Genomic DNA, 19,713 nt, shown 5'->3' with positions numbered 1-19,713 from the left:
AGAGAGAGAAAATGATTGTTGCTTTGTGGGTTGAAAAGAACTTTTAATCCCACATCCAAGGATTTAGAAGGATATTGTGATGGGGTTTGTTATAAAATAAGGGGTAAGTTTCTAAAGAAGAGAGAAACTTCGGGTCCCAGGTCGGGTGTGGGGCGAGTCCACTAGTACCCGAACCCGTACTCGTACTCGAAAATGTTCGAGTCCATTAAAAAGGACCCGGACCCTAATCGCGGGTACAATTTTTGGACCCATACCCAGACCCTGTCAGGTATACCCGGTGGGTCCCGGATCGCGTCCAGGTCCATTGCAAGCCCCAATTTTGTGGCCATTAAAAGGGCTTATGAGAGCATGTACTGAAAATATATAATGAATTATTGACTCTAGTGGGAGTATGGTCCAGCTTGGACTATAGGGCATTGATAATGCCTTAGACTCATATGAATTTTAACTGGCTATGACTCAATGTGAATTCCAAAACCCGTAGTCCTGAGCATTGTGTAAGCACAACTGATAAGGGTTTCGATGTGGGGTTATCCCTCGATGAGGTCAGAGATGCACTAGGACAGTTGGCCAGGGGACATGGATTTGATCCCTATGTGTGATGGAAGGTCTGAGAGGATAGGGGCCTAAATCCCCATCATTACCATCACACAGCATGAACACTAGAAAGCAGTCCGGGAAGCGACCCTTTGGATAAGGGTGTGTGATGTGTACATGTGTAGAAGAGTTGACTCCCTGCAACACTAGATTGTGTTGGAAGGACCCATGAAACATACTGCTGAAATGGGCCCTGGAGTTGTCCTCAGGGAGGGACCTGTAATCCATGATCTAGGATCGTATCTTCTACACTCATTGGCTGACTTTGATAGTCCAATCATGAACCCCTACGATGGGTTGTGAGTCATGGGATCGGATGGGTCAGTTTGAGAAAGTGCAGTGAGATGCAATCTCTCGAGAGGATGGAGTCCTCAGTATTTTTTTGTCGTAATACTAACTCTATGGATCCAATTCCCATCAACCTTTCTTAGATATGTTTTACTATGTTTTAATTATTTTTTAGATAATTAAAATGAATTTTTAGACCTCTCTACGTATTTCTTTTAATGAAATATGATTTTTAAAAAGAGCAAAATCAATTTCTTGGATTTATTTTAATCAGAAAGAAAAATAAAATATTTGGAGGTTTTATAAAAAATATTTTATTATCTGAAAATTAAGTTTAAGGCATTGGGGGCCCATTGGGCCCACCATATTGTGGGGGTGTGAGGCCCACATGGCAACCCACTTCCTCCATACTTCCCTAGATTGAAAGATAGCAATTATGCCCAATGTTGCCAGATTCGCTTCGAAGTCTACTTCGGTTTGATCTAAAAAATGAAGCAATTCGGTGTTTCGACTAATTCGGGAGAAAACTTCGTTTTTTTTATTTTAAAATAGATATTTTTATAATTTTATAAAAATATTTTTATAATTTTATAAAAAAATCTTAAAAATAAAAATTAAAAATTAAATAATAAATAAATTTGTTACAAATGAAAAATATCAAAATATAATATCGACTAAATTAAAATATTCAAAGTTTCAACAAAATATTCAAAATCACAAATTTTCATTCAATATTTCGTAATCCCAACTCATACCCTTCCAAATTTCTTTGTTTTTTTTTTGAGAAAAGTTAACTTTTGTGTTACTATAAAGGGTTAGAGAACCATTTTGGGTTAATCCGAGAGTACCCACTAGACGGGTCTCTCGGTAAAAAATAGGTCAACCGACCTTGTACAAAAATGGTCTTATAGATCTGCCCGATTACAATAGATTTACAATGAAGTTACAAAAAATGGGCTTATAGGTTTGCCTGTTTACAAAGAGATGTTCTACTATGTGTACCCTCTGTGGCCCAGAGCAAAAACAGAGATGTACCGGGTTTGGTCTTCTACTTGGGCCCTAGCTCCGTCCTTCGCCAGGAGGTCGGAGAACTCATTTGACGTCCTCGAGGTATTGCTTTCAGAAGATGACCATATCCCTGCAAATGAAAGCAATCTCATCAAAGATAGAAGCGAGGTACCATGGAGGTGCGGATCTCCCGGTTGTCTATGAAATAATATTACGTGCATTTCCCTCCACTAAAAGATTCTGCCTCCGAGACTGATTGAAGCTTTTGAGACCCAACAGCAAGGCCAAAGCTTCGGCATACGGAGAATCTTCAAGGCCTAGGTACTCGGAGTATGTAAACAGAATTTTGCGATGATGGTCTCTAAAGACACCACCAGCACCTGCAGAGCCGGGGTTACCCAGAGAACAACCATTGAAATTGAGCTTAATGGTTCCTTCTGGAGGTGGTTGCCAATTGCATGTTCTTTGTGCCTTCTGTGGTTGGTGGTATAGGATGTTTTCCCATTGGTTTAGGAAAGTGTTTGCAGAAATACCCGAAAAGATCCTTTGATTCGATGCCCAAAAAGTTACTAAGGACGTAACCTTGTGAAAAAGTGTTGAGCCTTAGGTATAATGGCCTTGGAATATCCTGGCGTTTCTTTCTATCCAGATCACCCAAACGGTGGCTGCCACAGCAGCCTTCCATAAGGTTCGTCCAACCTTCGGCCAATGTGAAGCATGGTCCGAAGATATTAGCTCCTTGACCGTCGAAGGCATAATCCATTGGAAACCGAACAGTTGCAATATTTGGCCCCAAAGATCATGGGCTAGGTTACAATGAATGAAGAGGTCATGATTTGATTCTTCCTCACACGAACACATGGCACATCTGTTGGGGATTGGAATCCCTTTCTTTTGAAGCTAGTCAACTATGAGTACCCTTTGAGAACCCGCTATCCAGTTGAAAGTCCGCACTTTGGGAGGTGCTATAATAGACCAAACCTTGGATAATACCGATGGAGGATTAAGAGGGAAGGTGGGGGGTTGGGTGAGACTTTTGTAAAAAGAGGCCACCGAGAAAATTCCAGAGGGAGCAAGAGACCATACCAACGAGTCCCTCCCTTGTGTTGAGATGAAAGAACAATGCAAAACTGCTGAAAGATAGAGAGAGTGGTTGCTTTCCTCGTCAGAGAGGTTTCTTCTGAACGAGGGGTTCCACACTCTTCGGCCTCCCACCAGCACCATTTCCTCAACGATGGTTGAATCTTTGTTAGAGACCATGGAGTAAAGGGATGGAAAGAGGTCCCTTAGTGGAGTGTGTCCGAACCAAAGATCTTACCAGAAGCGCACACTTGTTCCTTCTCTTGGATGATACCTGATGAACTTTTTGAACAGTGAGAGGGAAGAGGTGACAGACTTCCACGATCCTAAAGCCTTGTTCATAGGTCTCCTCTCGGGCACCCAGGTTCCTTCAGAAATCTTGTATTTACAGCGTAAGACCTGGGCCCAGAGGGAATCGGTCTGAGTTTTCAGACGCCACCACCATTTTCCTAATATGACCAAGTTATGTTTTCTTAGGATCCTAATACCTAACCCTCCATGGTGTTTGGATAAGCATACCTTATCCCAAGTGATTAAGTGGTATTTTGTTCTCTCAGCCTGTCCCGACCAGAGAAAATTCCTTACTAGTTGTTCTAGCCAGTTTGCCACTGAGATTGGCATTTGGAAGAGGGGCATGAAGTATATCGTGGCATTGGCTGATCAAAGTGGTTTGGCCAGCCTGAGAAAGGCATCTCCCATTCCATCCAGCCAAACGCGTATCAACCTTGTCTATCACATATGACCAATGTCTCTTTTCAGGTTTCCCCAATCTTAGAGGCAAACCAAGGTAGGTTGTGAGAAGATCCTCAACTTTGCATTCCCAATTTGGGAGAAACTCTATGATTTCAGCGTTGGTGAGTGCTACCCCTATCATTTTTTATTTTTCCATGTTGACCTTGAAACCTGTAGCCACTTGGAAACATTCGAGATAAAGCCTCAAATTATCAGTTTCTTGTGAAGAAGCGTCCAGGAATACCAATGTGTCATTTGTGTATCGCAGCTGAGACCAGCCTATCTTAAAGATAAGACCAACCTTTTTGAATAAATGCCTATAGTGAATACACTCATGTGCTATTAAAGCTCTATCTAGAATTTGTCTATCTTTGATGAAGGCAGACTGTGACGGTGCGATGATAGAGGGAAGGACTTCTTGTAGTTTTGAAACCAACACCTTGGCCAGAATTTTGTAGGAGGAGTTGAGCAGACTGATTGGGCGAAAGTCATTAAGCTCCTCAGCCCCTTCAACCTTGGGGACTAAGGCAATGAATGTGGCATTGATGGCTTTGTGGAGAATTCCCCGATGGAAAAATTCCTCGAAGACGCTCATGAAGTCTGGGCGAAAGGTTTCCCAAAAGATTTTAAAGGGTGCTATGGGGAACCCATCCGAACCGAGGGCTTTATGTTTGGCTAAGTCATGTAAAGCTTTCAAGATTTCCTCTTCCGAGAAAGGTCGCTCAAGCCGAAGAGCCTAGTCTTCCGTAAGAGATAGAAAATCAAGATCAGTCATGTTAAGTCTGGGACCCAAAGGGGCAGCGTAAAGGGTCTAGAAATAGTTTAAAATAGCCGATTTGATTTCCTGTACCAGATAGTAATTATTTGACTTGATAGTCGAAATAGTACTGTCTCTCCTACGACAATTAGGTATCCGGTGGAAGAAGCGTGTGTTTTGGTCCCCTGCTTTTAGCCAATTTACTCTAGATCTCTAGAACCAGTACAATTCTTCTTTTTTGAGGGTGGAGAAGTATTCTAGCTTAGTTTGGGTTCCCAGGTTCGATTCAGAGTCTATCAGAGGTCTGGACTCCTAAATACGATTAAGGTCTTGGATGGAGTTGAATAGAGAAGACTTGTTATGTGAGTAATTCCCAAGGAAGGACTTACTCAAGATCTTTAGGGAGGCTTTAAGATGTTGAATTTAAGTTTGGAGCCTGTAACCCGCTCTTCCCAAAACCTAATCGGAGAAAGAGTTCCACCATATGGGAATCAGAGTGGAAAGAGACTTTTCTTCAAGTCAGACCAGTTCAAATCTGAAGGGTTTCGGTCTTTTTTTGATTCCTTGGGTGTCTAAAAGGAGAAGGCAATCGTCAGAGGTGGGTTTAGGCAGTGCCATGGCATGAGAGCCCGGAAAGAGTTCCTCCCAGTTCAACGATAGGAGGAACCTATCAAGTTTAGAGAGAGAAGGTTGGGGGGCGTGGTTGGACCAAGTAAAGCGATTTACTTGGAGCGGGATGTCTAGGAGTTCATTTCGGAAAATGAAGTCCGAGAAGTCCGTCATTCCCTAAGAGATGGTAGAATTGGAGTTTCTCTAATGAGACCATCTCGTGATGTTGAAGTCTCCACTCAAACACCATACAGGGTGGAGTAGGGCAGCCACATAGTCCAATTCAGTCCAGACGTGGTCGGAGAGAAGCTGAGCAGGGGCCGTAAATGGCCGAGAATTTCCATAAGAAGCCGTCAGAAGTGCGTGAAAGGAACGGTAATGGAGAACTCCCCTATATGGGAGGAGAGGAGGAGGTCATCTAAGGGTTTCAGATCACCCATATACCCCCTGAAGCCCCGTCTGCAGGTCGAGCGACCCACTAGCAAGGCCTTCTACCCCAGACCTGACGAATAAGATGAAGAGTGGGCTCAGGTAGTTTAGTTTCAATGAGGGCAAGAATAGCGAGAGTGCGTTTTGAGGTCAAGTCCTTGACTGCCTCCCTTTTGGATGAGTGTCCCAAACCTCTTATGTTCCAAGTAAGGATCTTCATGGTTTGGGGGTGGGAGTTAAGGAAGAGGTTAATCTGGCAGACCTCCTCAGGGAGGGAGCAGAGGTAGGGGATGGGAGACCTTCTAAAGGACAGCCTTCGTAGGAGATAGAGGAGAACATATTGAGACCGCCCTTCCAAATCTCTTTATGGTTCGTGCAACAAATAGTCAAAAACCACTCCATGCCATCATTAAATTTATCATGTACCACATCCACTCGTATCATATGACCAAACCATTCACAATTTCATTTCGCCTTCTCAATTGATGTGTCAATATTACATATATTTCTTCTACCGAAACACACAAGATTTCAGCCCAACTTACAAAATTTCTTCGCTTCGTTTCGGTTGAGTAGGTAAAACCGAAGGCTTCGCCCTCTTCGGCGAAGCAAACTGAATTTAACAACACTGATTATGCCATATGTTGACTTGATATTTTAAGAAACCTTTTTGTGTAGAGATTTGATTGATTTCAAAATAGGAAGGTGCAAGAAATTAATTGTGATTGATTTCAACATAGGATGTTGTAAGAAATTGATTGTCAAAATAGGAATGTGAAAGAAATTAACTTTGATTTATTAATTACTTTCTCTACTCAAAATATTTTAAGGGAATGGAATTATGGAAACTGAGGGATAAGGTTCCACATCATTCCTTTAATCATGATGGCTGATTCAATGAATGAATGGTTGATATCTATTCATCCCATAGGTCTTCAAGATCAAAAGTTAAGATTAAACCTCATAATCACTGTTTCAAAAAGTGGACCGCCCAGCACTTGGGAAGCCGCCTAGGCCGATATCCCTGGGTGCCCGCCTGAACCTGCCTAAGCAGCCGCCTAGGGCCTGCGCCCCACCCAGGGGCGGCTCCTTGAAGGTAATTTTGGGTCATTTTTTTAATACTAAAGGGGCAAAATTGTGGGTGTTAGGTTCATTTGAAACCTAAAACCCATTAGAGGCTATTTTAGACAGAGAAAACCCAAAAAAAAAAACAATTCTACTGGGCCACCCAAGTTCTGGGCGCCTGCCTAGACGCTGGGCGGCCTGGACCCCCCGGCCGCCTAGGTGCCACCTAACGCTTTTTGAAACACTGCTCATAATGATGGCAAAACCCTAAACCTAGAAACCCTAGTCTCTTGTCTATATATACTAGCTATGAGGTTCTATTTTCTAATCTCTCTCTCTAAGCAGCCAAAGGGGGCTCACCCCACTCAAGCCTTCTCTCTTTTCTTCTCTCATCCAAATTAGGGTTTAGGAAAGAATTAACCCTAAGGGGTGGCATGCCCAAGACACACGAGCCCTAGCTCTAGGTCCTTGCCTCATGCTCATGTGTTGAGCCCTGGTCAAAGAAATCCCACGTGATGCTCTCTAAGAGTTTTGCCTAGGGTTCCCTAATCGTGAGGTGTGTTCTTGAACCAAGATCCCATGCGCCATCTGTGGAGGAGACCCGGTTTGGGGTGTACAAAGTCCTTGGGGGTTCTCTGAGGCAAGGAACGCATTGATTCATATTTCGTCCTTCTGTTGCTTCCATTTCTTTCTTATGTAATTTTCAGTTCTACATGATGAATGTGATTTTCTTTTAATGGCATGCAAGTGAGAGGTCATGGCTATTTGATTAAATCAATTTGTATTTTGGACACTTGTAAGTGATCCGGGTGGCAATATGTATAAAGGATAAAAAAAATTAATCGGTATTGCCTTGCCCGGTCACCTAGTCCACCTTTCAAGAGAGAGTACAATGCCCCACTATATGATTGATCCTGATCGAGAGAGAGACAAGTGAGCCATCACACGTGTGTGTGTGTTTTAAAAGAGAGAGGGGGGGGAGACATGAGGCTTCATATATCTAGAGAAAGAATCAATCATTTGCATTTAAAATTAAAGAAAGAACCCATTTATCTGCCTTGCCTCAATCCCTTAAAAACACACTCACAAACACACGAGACAGATTTAAAAATTTACGCAAATTTTGGCCCAGTGTAATATTGCGTTATTGTGGGCATCTTTGAATGTGAATTAGCTGGAAAACCTTTTGAGTTTGGCTTTAGAAAGAGAGAGAGAGAGAGTGGGGGGGGAGGGGGGGGGCTTAATCCTAGGTGGGCACCTCTGCTTTCTTGAACATTGATAAATATATATTTGTTCTTAAACGTAGATTGCTAGGTTTTCACAAACAGCACTAAAATTAATCTATGGTTGAGGGCAATTTGGCGCCATTTTGAAGCCTTCAAAAGAAACTGAGATTAAAAAAAATCTTTAAACTCACCTAGACTAGCTAAAACTCTTTATTCCACTTCTCTAAAAACTCTAAGAAACATATCGATCAATTCCGATTCTTTCTTTTTCTATCAACTCTTTTCCGATCGAGATGTATGGATCCATGGATCTATGTCTACAAACCCTCGTCTATCTAAAAGCCACTTCTCTCGCTCATGGGGCTGGGTTAATTTAACAGGCCACCAGGTTTTGTCAAATAGGTCTCTCTTTCTATGCGAAATTGATGCTTCATGGATGTGCTCTCTATGAGAAGACATGAAAATTACACCATCAAGTGGAAGGGGCACATAGCGTCTATAGGAGAAAACCCATTCCGATGCTTCAGCTTGAGATCACATGGGTCTGCTTGTTGTCTCTCCTCTATCTTCCTCTCTGCTTTGTAAAGAGAGAGTAGAGAGAGAGGTAGAGTAGGTGCTAAAGACGAGAAAGGACACAGGAAACAGAGGCAGTGAGAGAAAGTAGAGAGAGTGAAGAGAGTAAGGTGCCTTTAGGGAGGAGAGAGATGTAAAGAAAGGAAATAGAGAAAGGGGGCTCTACCTCTTCTTGTGGGCTTCCAGCTACTACTTTGCTGCCTCCTTTATGCCTTTGTTATCCGTCAGCTTCCCATACTGGAAATAACAGAGTGTGTTTTATGCAACCAAATCTACATCCTCTCTAAAATTTAAAAAGAAGAGCAAAAGTGAGAGAGGCTTGAGAGTGCGAGACCTGATTTTGGAATTGGTTGTGAATTATGGCCAAAAAAGTACAAATCTTGGGTTACTCAATTTAGAGAGAGAGGATGTTTTGGCTTATGGGTTTCATGAGTTTGGGGAAAAAGTGTCGGCTTAGGATTCTGATCAAGTTGGATCATAGGATCCATGGTGAGTCAGCCTCTCTCTGTTCAGTCAATCATTTGAAAGATTCAGATTGCAGAGTTGCAGGAATTGGGTGATGCAAATGATGAAATAGAATCCTTCTCTCACTGATTCAGGAAATATCAGAGCTTGGTGAACATGAAAGAAGCGTAGAAAAGAAGGGTTTCAAACTTTCAGGTCAATGCAGAATCAACACCCAAAACAACAGGCTCCATCACATTTAACCAAGAACAAGAAAATCAAGCAAAGATCTCACAAAAGCCTAAAAAATAAATCTAAAAAATAGGCGTTCAGCCCTCTAGCCCTTCCAAAGCCAAGCACAACAAAGTGAAGAAACCAATCAAGAGAGGAGAATGGATGACAAAACCAAAGAGATGGAATATAAGGACAATAAAGCTGGAGAAAACAAGACAAGAGAGGCACTAGAAAGAGAAACAAAAAGAGTGCTGCCAGAAAACAAGAATGTCAGGTTAGAGAGAAGGGGAGAAGAATAAGGAAATAGAGAGAGAGAGAGAAGCTGGAAAAAAACAAATTAAGAGAGAAGAAAAAGGAACCACAGAGAGAAAAAAGAGAGGAACAAAAAGAGAGCACAGGAGAAATAAGGAACGCCGAACGCGAGAGGGTAAGAGAGAGTTCACAGAGAGGTGCAAACATGGATGAGGATGTTAGAGGGTGTTTGACAGACTCGCGAGAGTTCTGAGCTCAAAAGTGAGAAAAAGTGGATTAAAAAAAAGGGAGAGGAGAAAGGTAGATGGGTGTTTTAATTTAAGGGATTATCTACAAAGATACCATTTATCTTTTATACATGGAGGTCACAAACATTCCCACTCCTTAGATGGTGTGGGGTGAGTCACGAAGTCCGAGAATTTTTTTTTTTGGAACTTTGTGTCTATTCAATGACACTCTTTTTTTTAAATTTCTTTTTTTTTTTTCTCTTTTTTCCATTGCTCAGTGGGGAGAATCCCCTTACCCTGGCGTTTGTAGGACTGGAGCCTGGGAACGGAGCGCCACGAATTCTATCGCCCGACACGCTGGCCAGTTTATACCCAGGCTTCTTGCCTTATTCAATGACACTCTTACAACCACCCATTTTGAAATTTAAGGGACAAGAATGATTGTGACCTCCATATACAAAAGATAAATGGTCTCTTTGTAGAAATCCCTTAATTTAATTTGCAGTTCAGGCGTGTTTTTACGGTTGAAGATTAATTCGAATAAATGAGGCATCAACATGGGCCATCTTCCACTTCTTGTTTCTACAGATTAAACAATCTACAAAATTGCCCCAAACCATGGTTTGGGAGGCAACCAAACATAGCCTATGACAGATGCTAAGCAAGCCAATAATCTGCACAACAAGTAATGATCTCACACCAAGAGAACTGCAACATTCACATATTGAATTCTAATCTAGCTGAAGAGGTCCGAAATCACCTGGAAGATGTGCATTCTTCCAAGCCACCTAATGATGTTCAGAACATATCCACCCCCAACCATGGCAGGGGTAAGATAGCTACTCCTTATGCTCAAAGAGATGTAGAATAAAAGCCCATAAATCAGGTATCAATGATGCCACCAGCCTAGGAAGCATTTAACCATCCCCTCAGTCCCAAATCATTCCTCTGGAGATAGCAATCAAAAAATCCACAATTATACAGATTCCCTAGAAGTTGATGTTGAGGCAAGTATTAGCTTGACCAGAGGATAATTAATGAGCTTTGATCCAAGGCGATATCTCAGTGTCCCAAGCCCATTTGCTTCTGCTTCCAATACCTAAAACCCCTTAGAAATGAATTAAACGATGCCCAATAGATGTGAAACCCCACGCCTTAAAAATCCCATTACCTCTTGCCTTCAGTCAACACCAAAAAATAATACAAGGGCAAAGGACAAAAAAGCTAATACTACATAAAGTTCACAGTCCAAAATCTCCCAATTGAGGTTAGGAATCCCCTAAATATCTTATACTATGCTCCATACAAATAAATGAGAAGATCATCACCTACTTGCAGCTGCATATCATGGAGGTAAAGAGGATGCTGCCAAGGATTTGAATTGTCAGTCATCCATGACAAAGTTGACAATTTGGAGATCAAACTCTTAGCACTCGAAGGGGAGGAGGGGGCTTCCAAGCGCCACTTGAAAGCATTGAATAAACAGATCACAACACAAAGCCGTCAATGGCCTCCCTGGAAATACCCACAAATCCTCCTCATTCCACTAGGTCAAATGGAATCCACTAGCAGGAAGCACTGACAACTCCAGCACCAAATCCTCTAGCATCTATCTGAACTAAGAAACCAAAACCATATAGCAAAATCCCCAATCCCAAAAAAATATAAACAAAAAAAACTTCCTTCTTATATAACTCCTTTGTCACCTCTCCATCCCCCCCACAGCATGCAAATACAATTCCCAAATAACACTCACTCTAAGGGTCTAATAACTCTAAGGGTCTAAGGGTGAGTCACACTCACCGGTAAAAGATCTCTACAGAGACATTCTCTAGCTATCTCCTATCCACAAGGTTTCTTGAATGAACAACAGCAGGCCAAAACTAATGAAAGAATAAAATCTTCACCATCCCTCTCAGTATATCATTCCCTCTTATATAGTGCCACCCATCGACCATTTCCTCTCAGATCTACACATCTTTGTTTCAATGTGGTGTTTGGAACCGAAGTTAATTTTTCAATGAAAACATATTCAACTTTAAAAACAATGTTTGCGTATGTCGATGTATATATAAAGAATGTATATATAAAGATATGTATAAATCAATGTTTTCAATTGTTTGTATATGAGGAAATACATATGAGGTAAAAGGCCTACAATAGGCAGGAAATACCATATGAATATTGAAAAAACAAAATAAACCTTATAAGCCTCGCGAGACTTAATATCATATATGCAAAAATGTGCATTTTGTGAATGCAAAAAGAATCATGGTCAAGTATGCTGATATTAAGACATTAAATTGCACTAGTTTACACCAACTTCAATACTCATACATACAAATATGAGTGCGTCCCGGCGAAACTCAGCATCATTTCCATCTAATCTGATAAATTATCATAGTATTCAACAGGTAAAATAACATGGAATATTGGGTAATAAAACCACCAAATAGCATGTTCACACATCACACACAATAATTTTCCTTTTTTCGAAATAAACATACAGAATAAATTTGTTTACTTATATAAAAAACACAGGAAGAAAGAAAGAACATATGCAATTCCATATCATTTGAGTCAAAAGTAACGTTCAGTCTCCAAAATCCGAATATCTCAAACATGGAAACCTCCTTAATGGCAACCATTATTTCGAAAAATCATAGTTAGCAAACATTTACCTTGGATTCAGTGAAAAGTTTGGTGAAAAAGAAGAATCCGCTCTCGTGGAATCCCTTGCAGAACCCCCGCCAACAGCACTATTGCTAACTCCACCACCGCAGCTGGCAGCAGTATACCTTTGCATCTCTCCTCACAATCACCGGCATACTGCCTCCAGCATCAACCCTACTATAAGCGACAATTTCTATCCACCATCGTAAAGTCTCAAACAATTTACATCTGACCATGAGTCATCGAAGTCAATGAACCTTCATAGAAGCCACAAAGTACAGTCTAACTGGCAAGCAACCCAACATCGTAGCCACAATGAAAAACACCCCAAGTTGTACTTCTCTAGATTGGAAAACCTATTTTCTTCAACAACTGATTAAGTACAAAATGTCAGATCCAAGTCTTACTTTGCGAAAGAAAATCCTTCAGCAACAGTGTTTGAACTTGGGGAGAACCATTAAGAACATGTGAGAGTTGCAAAAATGCCCAATACTGCCAGAGATTCTCCTTAAATGCCCCCAATTTCAGATAATAAACCAGTCGATGATAATAATAAGGAAACTGAGACCAAACACCTCTACAATTGCATTGTTACAAGTTGCATCTAAATTGTTGAGATTAAACTGGCACTATCTCCACCTAGTTATTCAAGCCTTGCTTGCCAATGGATTATTGGAGAGAGATACTGCACGTTCATGATGCCCTCTAAATTTGAGGCTATGCACTGATCTCCAGTAGAAGAAAGAAATTAGAATAAAATAATGAGAAGCACAATAGAGTATGCCAAATTTCTTGTTGGCTGGAATATCACAGTTGGGTCAAAACCTTCCCAACTCAGTCCAGTAATCACTCTCTGCCAAACACTTATTATATTGATTCCTTATATGCTACACAGGAACCTGCACTCATGACAGACAAAGTTCAACAATTTTGAGTTATAAAGCCAATTTCCTACATAACGGTGTGGATTAAAAGACCCCAAAGTCATTCTAAAACAGAGAGGATATCGCTTGTGCGAGAAAAGTGACTGCTTACAGCTTAAGCTAGCAAGAACCCAGGCCAAGTATATTAAATCAAAAAACCATAGCATGTGTCCTTTTAATAACCATATTGATAACAGTAATTAAACCAAAACAACTAAACTGCTCTGTGTCAGCTGTAAGCTGTGAAAGTCATTAGTATACATCTCCAAAACACTTACCAACACTTATCATGAACTTCAGACACAGCAATTAATACGCCAAAACTATGAGGCCAGGCCACCCTTATAATTCTCTTTGCAGAAATTAATACGCCAAAACTATGAGGCCACCCCTTATAATTCTGTTTGCTAAAAGAAACAAAGTAAATCCCTCAAACAAAACATGACCCAAAGAAAAAAAGAAGCAAAATTTCATGAATCTCAAGAGAGAGGCAATATTCAAACCCTCTGCAACTTCCAAATCCCTCCAAAATCAACGCCCTAAATGAACTACACACCAGTCACACAAATAAACACTTCAAATCTAAAGATTCCAGCAAACACAAACCGAAAAAAGAACTAGGGCTTCCAACAAAAAGAGCAACGATTCATATGTTTGTAAAAACATCAAACGAGTGAAAGAAAACAAACCTAATCGAGAGGCAATATCAGCTGCAAATGAACGAATAACTGGGGATTTGTAAAAAGAGAAAGAGTGAGAGGAACTGAGAAACCCTAAGAGTGAGAAAGTGTTACCTGGATAAATCGCGGAGAATAAAGAGCGAGAGTAGAGAGAGAATGAGAGCTTTGACTCCTGCTGATGATGACGATGCTCTCTCCTGTTGCTTCTGGTGTGAGAAAAGAAGGGGACAAAGGTATTTTTATATATATTAACTATTCCATAAAAGTTCTTCATTCGTCTTAACTATCTCAGAACTGTCCTCCAAGTTTCAAATTAATTTATTTCTTAATTAATTTATTGGATATTTGAAATTTTGCTTGAATGCAAATTGAATAGGAATATTTTTTCATGCAGGCTGGACCGAATTTCTACATATGCCGCCCAAAAAATGTAATGCATCCATCTTAAAGATGGATGGAAGTAGGTGTTCCATCTAAAAATAATGGAAACAAACGGTCCAAATGTTTTTCTACTATAATTATTATTTCTAATTTTTAAAATTTATTTATTTTTTCATATTCATGTTCTCCATGTTAGAGATTACATGTTCTTCAAAATCAAATTTTAAAATCCATCTCAAAAATATATTTATTAATATGCCCTCATTTCTACATAGGCAGGCTTGGCGGCATAGAAACCGAGCCCAATTGAATAAAATTGTTTTCCCTTTGTTTCAAATTATGACCATAATACCCTTGTAATGTGGGTGAACAAAAATACCCCTAAAATGTGTGTATCCCTCGGGTGTATGTATTTTTATTTATTCTTAGTCACAAAACACAATTGGATGTACATGTTATGTATCATTTACAGAAGAATGTATCTGGCTCTACAAAATTCAGAGCCCATTGATTGAAAGAAATTTAGGATTTGTCTACGCGTGGCACAATAATAGGGCATATAGATGCCCACCCACCGTTCGTCTGAGACCAATATCTTTTTGAATATATGAAATGAGATGTTTTAGGGTTTGGGAAAATTGGTTGAGACCAATACCTTTTTGGAACCAATTTAGTCTTTATTCTAAGGTAAAATCGATGATCTAGATCAGAATCAATAATCCAAGTTGCAAATCACCCGATTTTAAAACACTAATTCGAGCATATTAATAATACCAAACCTTATATTCTGGTTGGGGGTATTTTGGTCTTCTATTCAGACCACAAGGCTTTTCCTCCAATGAACTATAAATGACTTGAAGTGGAGGGGACGGCCAAGGGCAGAATGGGAAACAAAATATGGAATGAGCTAAAAACGTAGGGCAGAGTTATAAGTACGATGGTGCGGGTCACTCCCCACTTCACGCTATCCAACCCATAAATTTTCCCAAAAGATTACTTGCTCCCGCGGGTATATGCTCCCCTAGGTAAAAACCCTATCCACAAGATTTATTCGGATTCAATATTTGGGGGATACGTATGGAGTAGGGACCAACCTCTTTAAGAAAATCATATACTTTTTCACAAGAAGAGGGATCATCATCACCATGGTGGTTTCATAGAATAGTTAATATATGAAGAGATTATCGTCACCATACTGGTTTTATGAACCGTTACTTTGCTCTATCAAAGGCTCTCAACATAGAGGTTCTCTCTTCTGAAAAGAGATAATATTCGAAAATTTAACAATCACTTTCTAATTTTCGTGCAATAGTATTCATAACTTCAGGCCATTTTTTGAAAGTAGTAAAGTGATTCTAGAGTAGATTTGAAAATTCTAGATAATAAACTGATATGAAGGGGAATGGCAGTGGGGCACATATAGTTACAGCGAACGGATGTCTCAACATAATGTCCTACATATTCCCACCTTTTAACATTTTAAAAAGAAAAATAATAATAATCTTAAATCTTTAACCCTAAGAAATAAGTATACAATAACCTCCTGCAGGAGCACACTATACCACTCCAAATTTCACATGAGTAGAGAGAATAAAGAGATAGAGAGATGGGGTGTATTGAGTGGACAACCTATCAAATTCTTACCCCATTGAAACAAAGTGGGTAAGGAAAAGGGGGATGAATACAAGGAAAGAAATAAAGGATTTATTTACGGGTGTGGTTTTTATAAGTTTGCTACCTTAAACAATTCAATTAAGACGTACCTCCAAAGTTTATCATAACATATAATTTTGTTGTAAAAAATTATTAAGATTATCTAAAAACCTATCTTCATGTTTATTAAATTCTAAACCCCAAAAAATGTTAAAATTAAGTAGATCTATTGATATATGAAAATCTTGAAAATAGACGATCTAGATAATAGGTTGCAAGATGCATTATTTTTTGAACTCAAAATCTTTTTTTCCTCATATTACTTCTTGATGTCGAGATGATCAGTTTTTTCAATATTAAAACAATATTTTCAATAAATTTTTTAGGTGCATATTTAATTCTATATTTTAAAATTATAATTTCATATAATTTATATATATATATATATACCTACCCATTAAATAAATAAAGGTAATTATGTAGAGAGAGAAACTCCTAGATAGAGAGAGGTGCCTACTATAAATGGAAGGAGAGAGAATTAAAAAAAGAAAGAGTGTATAAGTAGAAGAGATGGAGAGCCGAGAGAGGACGAAAGTGGCCATCTACATACATTGCTCGTTTTCATGAACGCTGTGGTTCATTGCCGCGTTCTTATCATTCTCATTAATGGGGTGGTGGAGGGCATTTCGGTAATTGTGAGTGGGAGCAATGATATTTGTGTACCTGTGATGAAAGGGGTTTTTAAAAGTGCAGTGGGGAGGGGAGGGGAGGGGAGGCACATGGGGCATGAGAGAGAGAGCAAAACCGGGAGAACGCATGCGACCGAAGAATGTTCTCATACCTCACTTTGCATGTGGATCTCTTTCTCCCACTAAGACGTCTCCCTCTCTAGAACCCCTTTGTTTGGTTAGGGCTGACAATAGGCCCGACGACCCGGCTTGAGTCTTCTTTTTTCTTTTTTCTTTTTTTTTTTTACTTAGTCACAGAGACATGGCCAACCCCATAAAGATCAAGATTGAGCTAGGGCCAAGCACATTGCCATCCAAGGTGTGGGGATGGCTCTTTATCTTCCTTTGGTTTATAGGACTGGCATACGGGTAGGCAAGTCGACTCAAACTAGGTTTTGGAAGGGACATAGGGGTGTGTGTGGGTGTATATTAATTGTTAATTCAATATGTATTAGTAACTTAAGTAATCTTGATTCAGTTCTTAGGAATCGAACTTAGACTTGATTGGTTAGCGACTAATGATTAGCAAGGGCCACGTCTCAAGTTCGATTCCTACCATTGAACTACCCAAAAAAAAAACAAAACAAATGATCCCTTTAATTACGCAATAAGAACTTACGTAATCAGAACTTTAATTAAATTAATATAGTATCTAATACAAAAAATTAATTAATCAAAACTTTAACATACTAATGTTATAATGCATAACGGGGTCGGGTCGACCCAACCCCAATCATCTGATCCAAATCATTGATCTTAATCATAAGAAACCTATTGGGTGTAAAGCTTTATTTTTTAGCCTCCTTAAACATAATCCCATCAAAATATGAAATATGAAAAATATTATCAATTATTCTATATTTTTTCCTAACATTCTTTATGCATGATTTATTTGTTTGAAATCAAACATCCTTGATTTCAAATCATGCAAAAAATTTACAACTTTGATTTACAAGCCTATAGTGGCTTGTACACATTTCGTAAGTTCCAATCAATTTTTGGTGGGGCGTGCCACCCTTAGATGGTCTCAAGTGGTCCCCCACCAAACATCACCATGTGTTTAACATTAAGGTAAGAGATGGTTTCCCTTTGAGTAGGGTGTACCACGATATGTGGCCACATTTGAGCCCCACTCAATTCCTCATGTGACTTAATTGATGGTGGGCAAAAGCTCAGTATGGGGCCCCACAAATTTAATTAATTATAAGATTCATAAATTGATTTTTAGTTAATTAAAAATAAATTTTATTTTATTCTGAATATTAAAATACTGAAAATTGAATATCTTTTAATTTATAAATTCATTTTACAAAAATAAAATATTTAGATACTCATAAAAATTTAAATAATCAATCTAAAAATTATATAACATTAAAATAATCAAAAAACAAATAATTTTGATGGGAATCGGATTCAACTAGGTATAAAAATTATAATATTATTGAAGCATTTTATTTTCTACTGCAGACTATAATCTACATTTGCTTTCTCAAATTGATTTAGCAGTTCCCATAACCCATAGACCATAGTAGGGTTTCATAATTGGGTTATTAAAGTCAACTAATAGGCAATGTGACACAATCTCAATTTGTGGATCACCTGTTCTCCCTTATAGACGAACCCATTGTCGCCTAGACCAGATGCAACCACAGCTCTATTGTGCATTTGGGTAATCTCTCACACATGTACATGCTCTACCCTCAAAAGTAGTTCACTTCCCCAATACGGCTATCATATATACATGTCGTGTGATGGTTCAGTGACAAGGCTTTGACCGTTGTCTCTAAAAGCAACCATCACGCACAAGGGTTGTACAGTCCCTCGGCTCACACACTTGGGCAACTCCGACTTCATCAAGGGATGACCCATAAAACCCTCATTGATTTAATTATGTGCCTATGTCATTGGGGTTTTCCAACTCGACTGGTCTAGCACGTCAAGCCAAGTCTAAGTATCTACAGATGACATTTGCCTATCATTGTCCAGTTGTGGACCACACTCCCACTAAGTTCATAGTGCACTATATCAAGGTATTAGTTACAAGCTCTCATAAGGTCTGTAATGACCACAGAAACCCAATAGGCCATGGGTCCTTCCAAATCAATTCAGCTTGGGGTGTAAGGACCAAGGTTTTCCTGGCCATGAAAACACGCACGACGGTAGGAGTCTGAGGAGAAGGGAGGCATCGCAGCATGGAGAAGGCAGGCATCGCCACGGTGATAGTAAGAGCACGCGACCAAGTGAAGAGTGCGCGGTGAAGTGAAGAGTGCGCGGTGAAGTGAAGAGTGCGCGGCGAAGTGAAGAGCACGCGGCGAAATGGAGAGCGCGCGGCAAAGTGAAGAGCACTCGACAAAGTGAAAGAGCGGGCGGTGAAGTGAAGAGCGCACGGCGAAGTGAAGAGTGCGAGGTGAAGTGGAGAGCGCTCGACAACAAGTACGCAACGTCGAGAGTACGCAAGGGGCATCGTTGTGTATGTATCACTAACTACGACACTGCTAATACATGATAAAGTGCTCGCCACTTGTCCAGCTGCATGGGAGTTGGTTGCCACCCTTCAGCTTGGGTTGCTACCCGCCACTTGAGGGGATATTTAAGCCCTTCCCTCTTCCTCACGTCTTTCACTTTTCACCCTCCACATCTCTCTCTCTCTTTAAGACGAGTTTGGGGAAATTCACTCCCTCACATTAGGCAGCCATTATTGGAGTTGAAGAACTATAGAAGAAGGATTTGAGGGCACCATTGTTGGCTGTATAAGTGGATTACTACCCCTTGCACCAAGTTGTAAGAGTATGAAATTGAAAGTATGAGATTTAAGTAGGAATCTCCATGAACAAAGTGTGATGTTAAGCAATCACGTTTGAGTTATGATTTCCAACAATGAGATCTTCTTTGCATGATAAGTTGGGCACCGTTATCACTCTTGTGGATCCTAAAATGTTGAGGAATGATGCTTGTGTGAGTCTAGCCTAAGATAGAAAGTGTTTCATGTTATTATCTTGTATAGGTTGAAGTTATTGAGTGGTATTTGGAATGTGTTATGAGCGTATTGTGATTTCTAGGAAATTTACTTACTTTTGTGATGAGGTTTTGACTAAGTAAATGATTTCTGATTGGCCTCAAATTACCACCATTGGAAAGGTCTATGAGTCTACTT

At 39.8% G+C, this 19,713-nt stretch overlaps 1 protein-coding gene across 6 annotated transcripts in view; it reads right to left on the bottom strand.

Moving 5' to 3' along the window:
- The window catches only part of CCT (RNA polymerase II transcription mediator), a 37,280-nt gene extending 23,238 nt beyond the window's left edge, over nt 1-14,042 (bottom strand). For 4 of the 6 annotated variants that reach the window (XM_088871311.1, XM_088871312.1, XM_088871309.1 and 1 more), the window contains exon 1: nt 12,203-12,246. Coding sequence is in view for 2 of the 6 variants with exons in the window: in XM_006827539.4 (XP_006827602.1) it covers nt 12,203-12,327 (125 nt within the window). In the remaining 4 variants the exon portion in view is untranslated. Of the gene's footprint in view, nt 1-12,202; nt 13,094-13,911 lie in introns of those variants that run through there. The other 2 variants (XM_006827539.4, XM_020669796.2) reach the window with 2 other exon arrangements.
- Between the last annotated feature and the right edge of the window lie 5,671 nt (nt 14,043-19,713).

This window comes from Amborella trichopoda, chromosome 7 (assembly GCF_054954075.1).
Source record: "Amborella trichopoda isolate Santa Cruz 75 chromosome 7, AtrichopodaSantaCruz75HAP2 v2.0, whole genome shotgun sequence".
Taxonomy (NCBI): Eukaryota; Viridiplantae; Streptophyta; class Magnoliopsida; order Amborellales; family Amborellaceae; genus Amborella; species Amborella trichopoda.
Note: the sequence above shows the minus strand (reverse complement) of the source record. Positions and strands in the feature narration are given on the sequence as shown.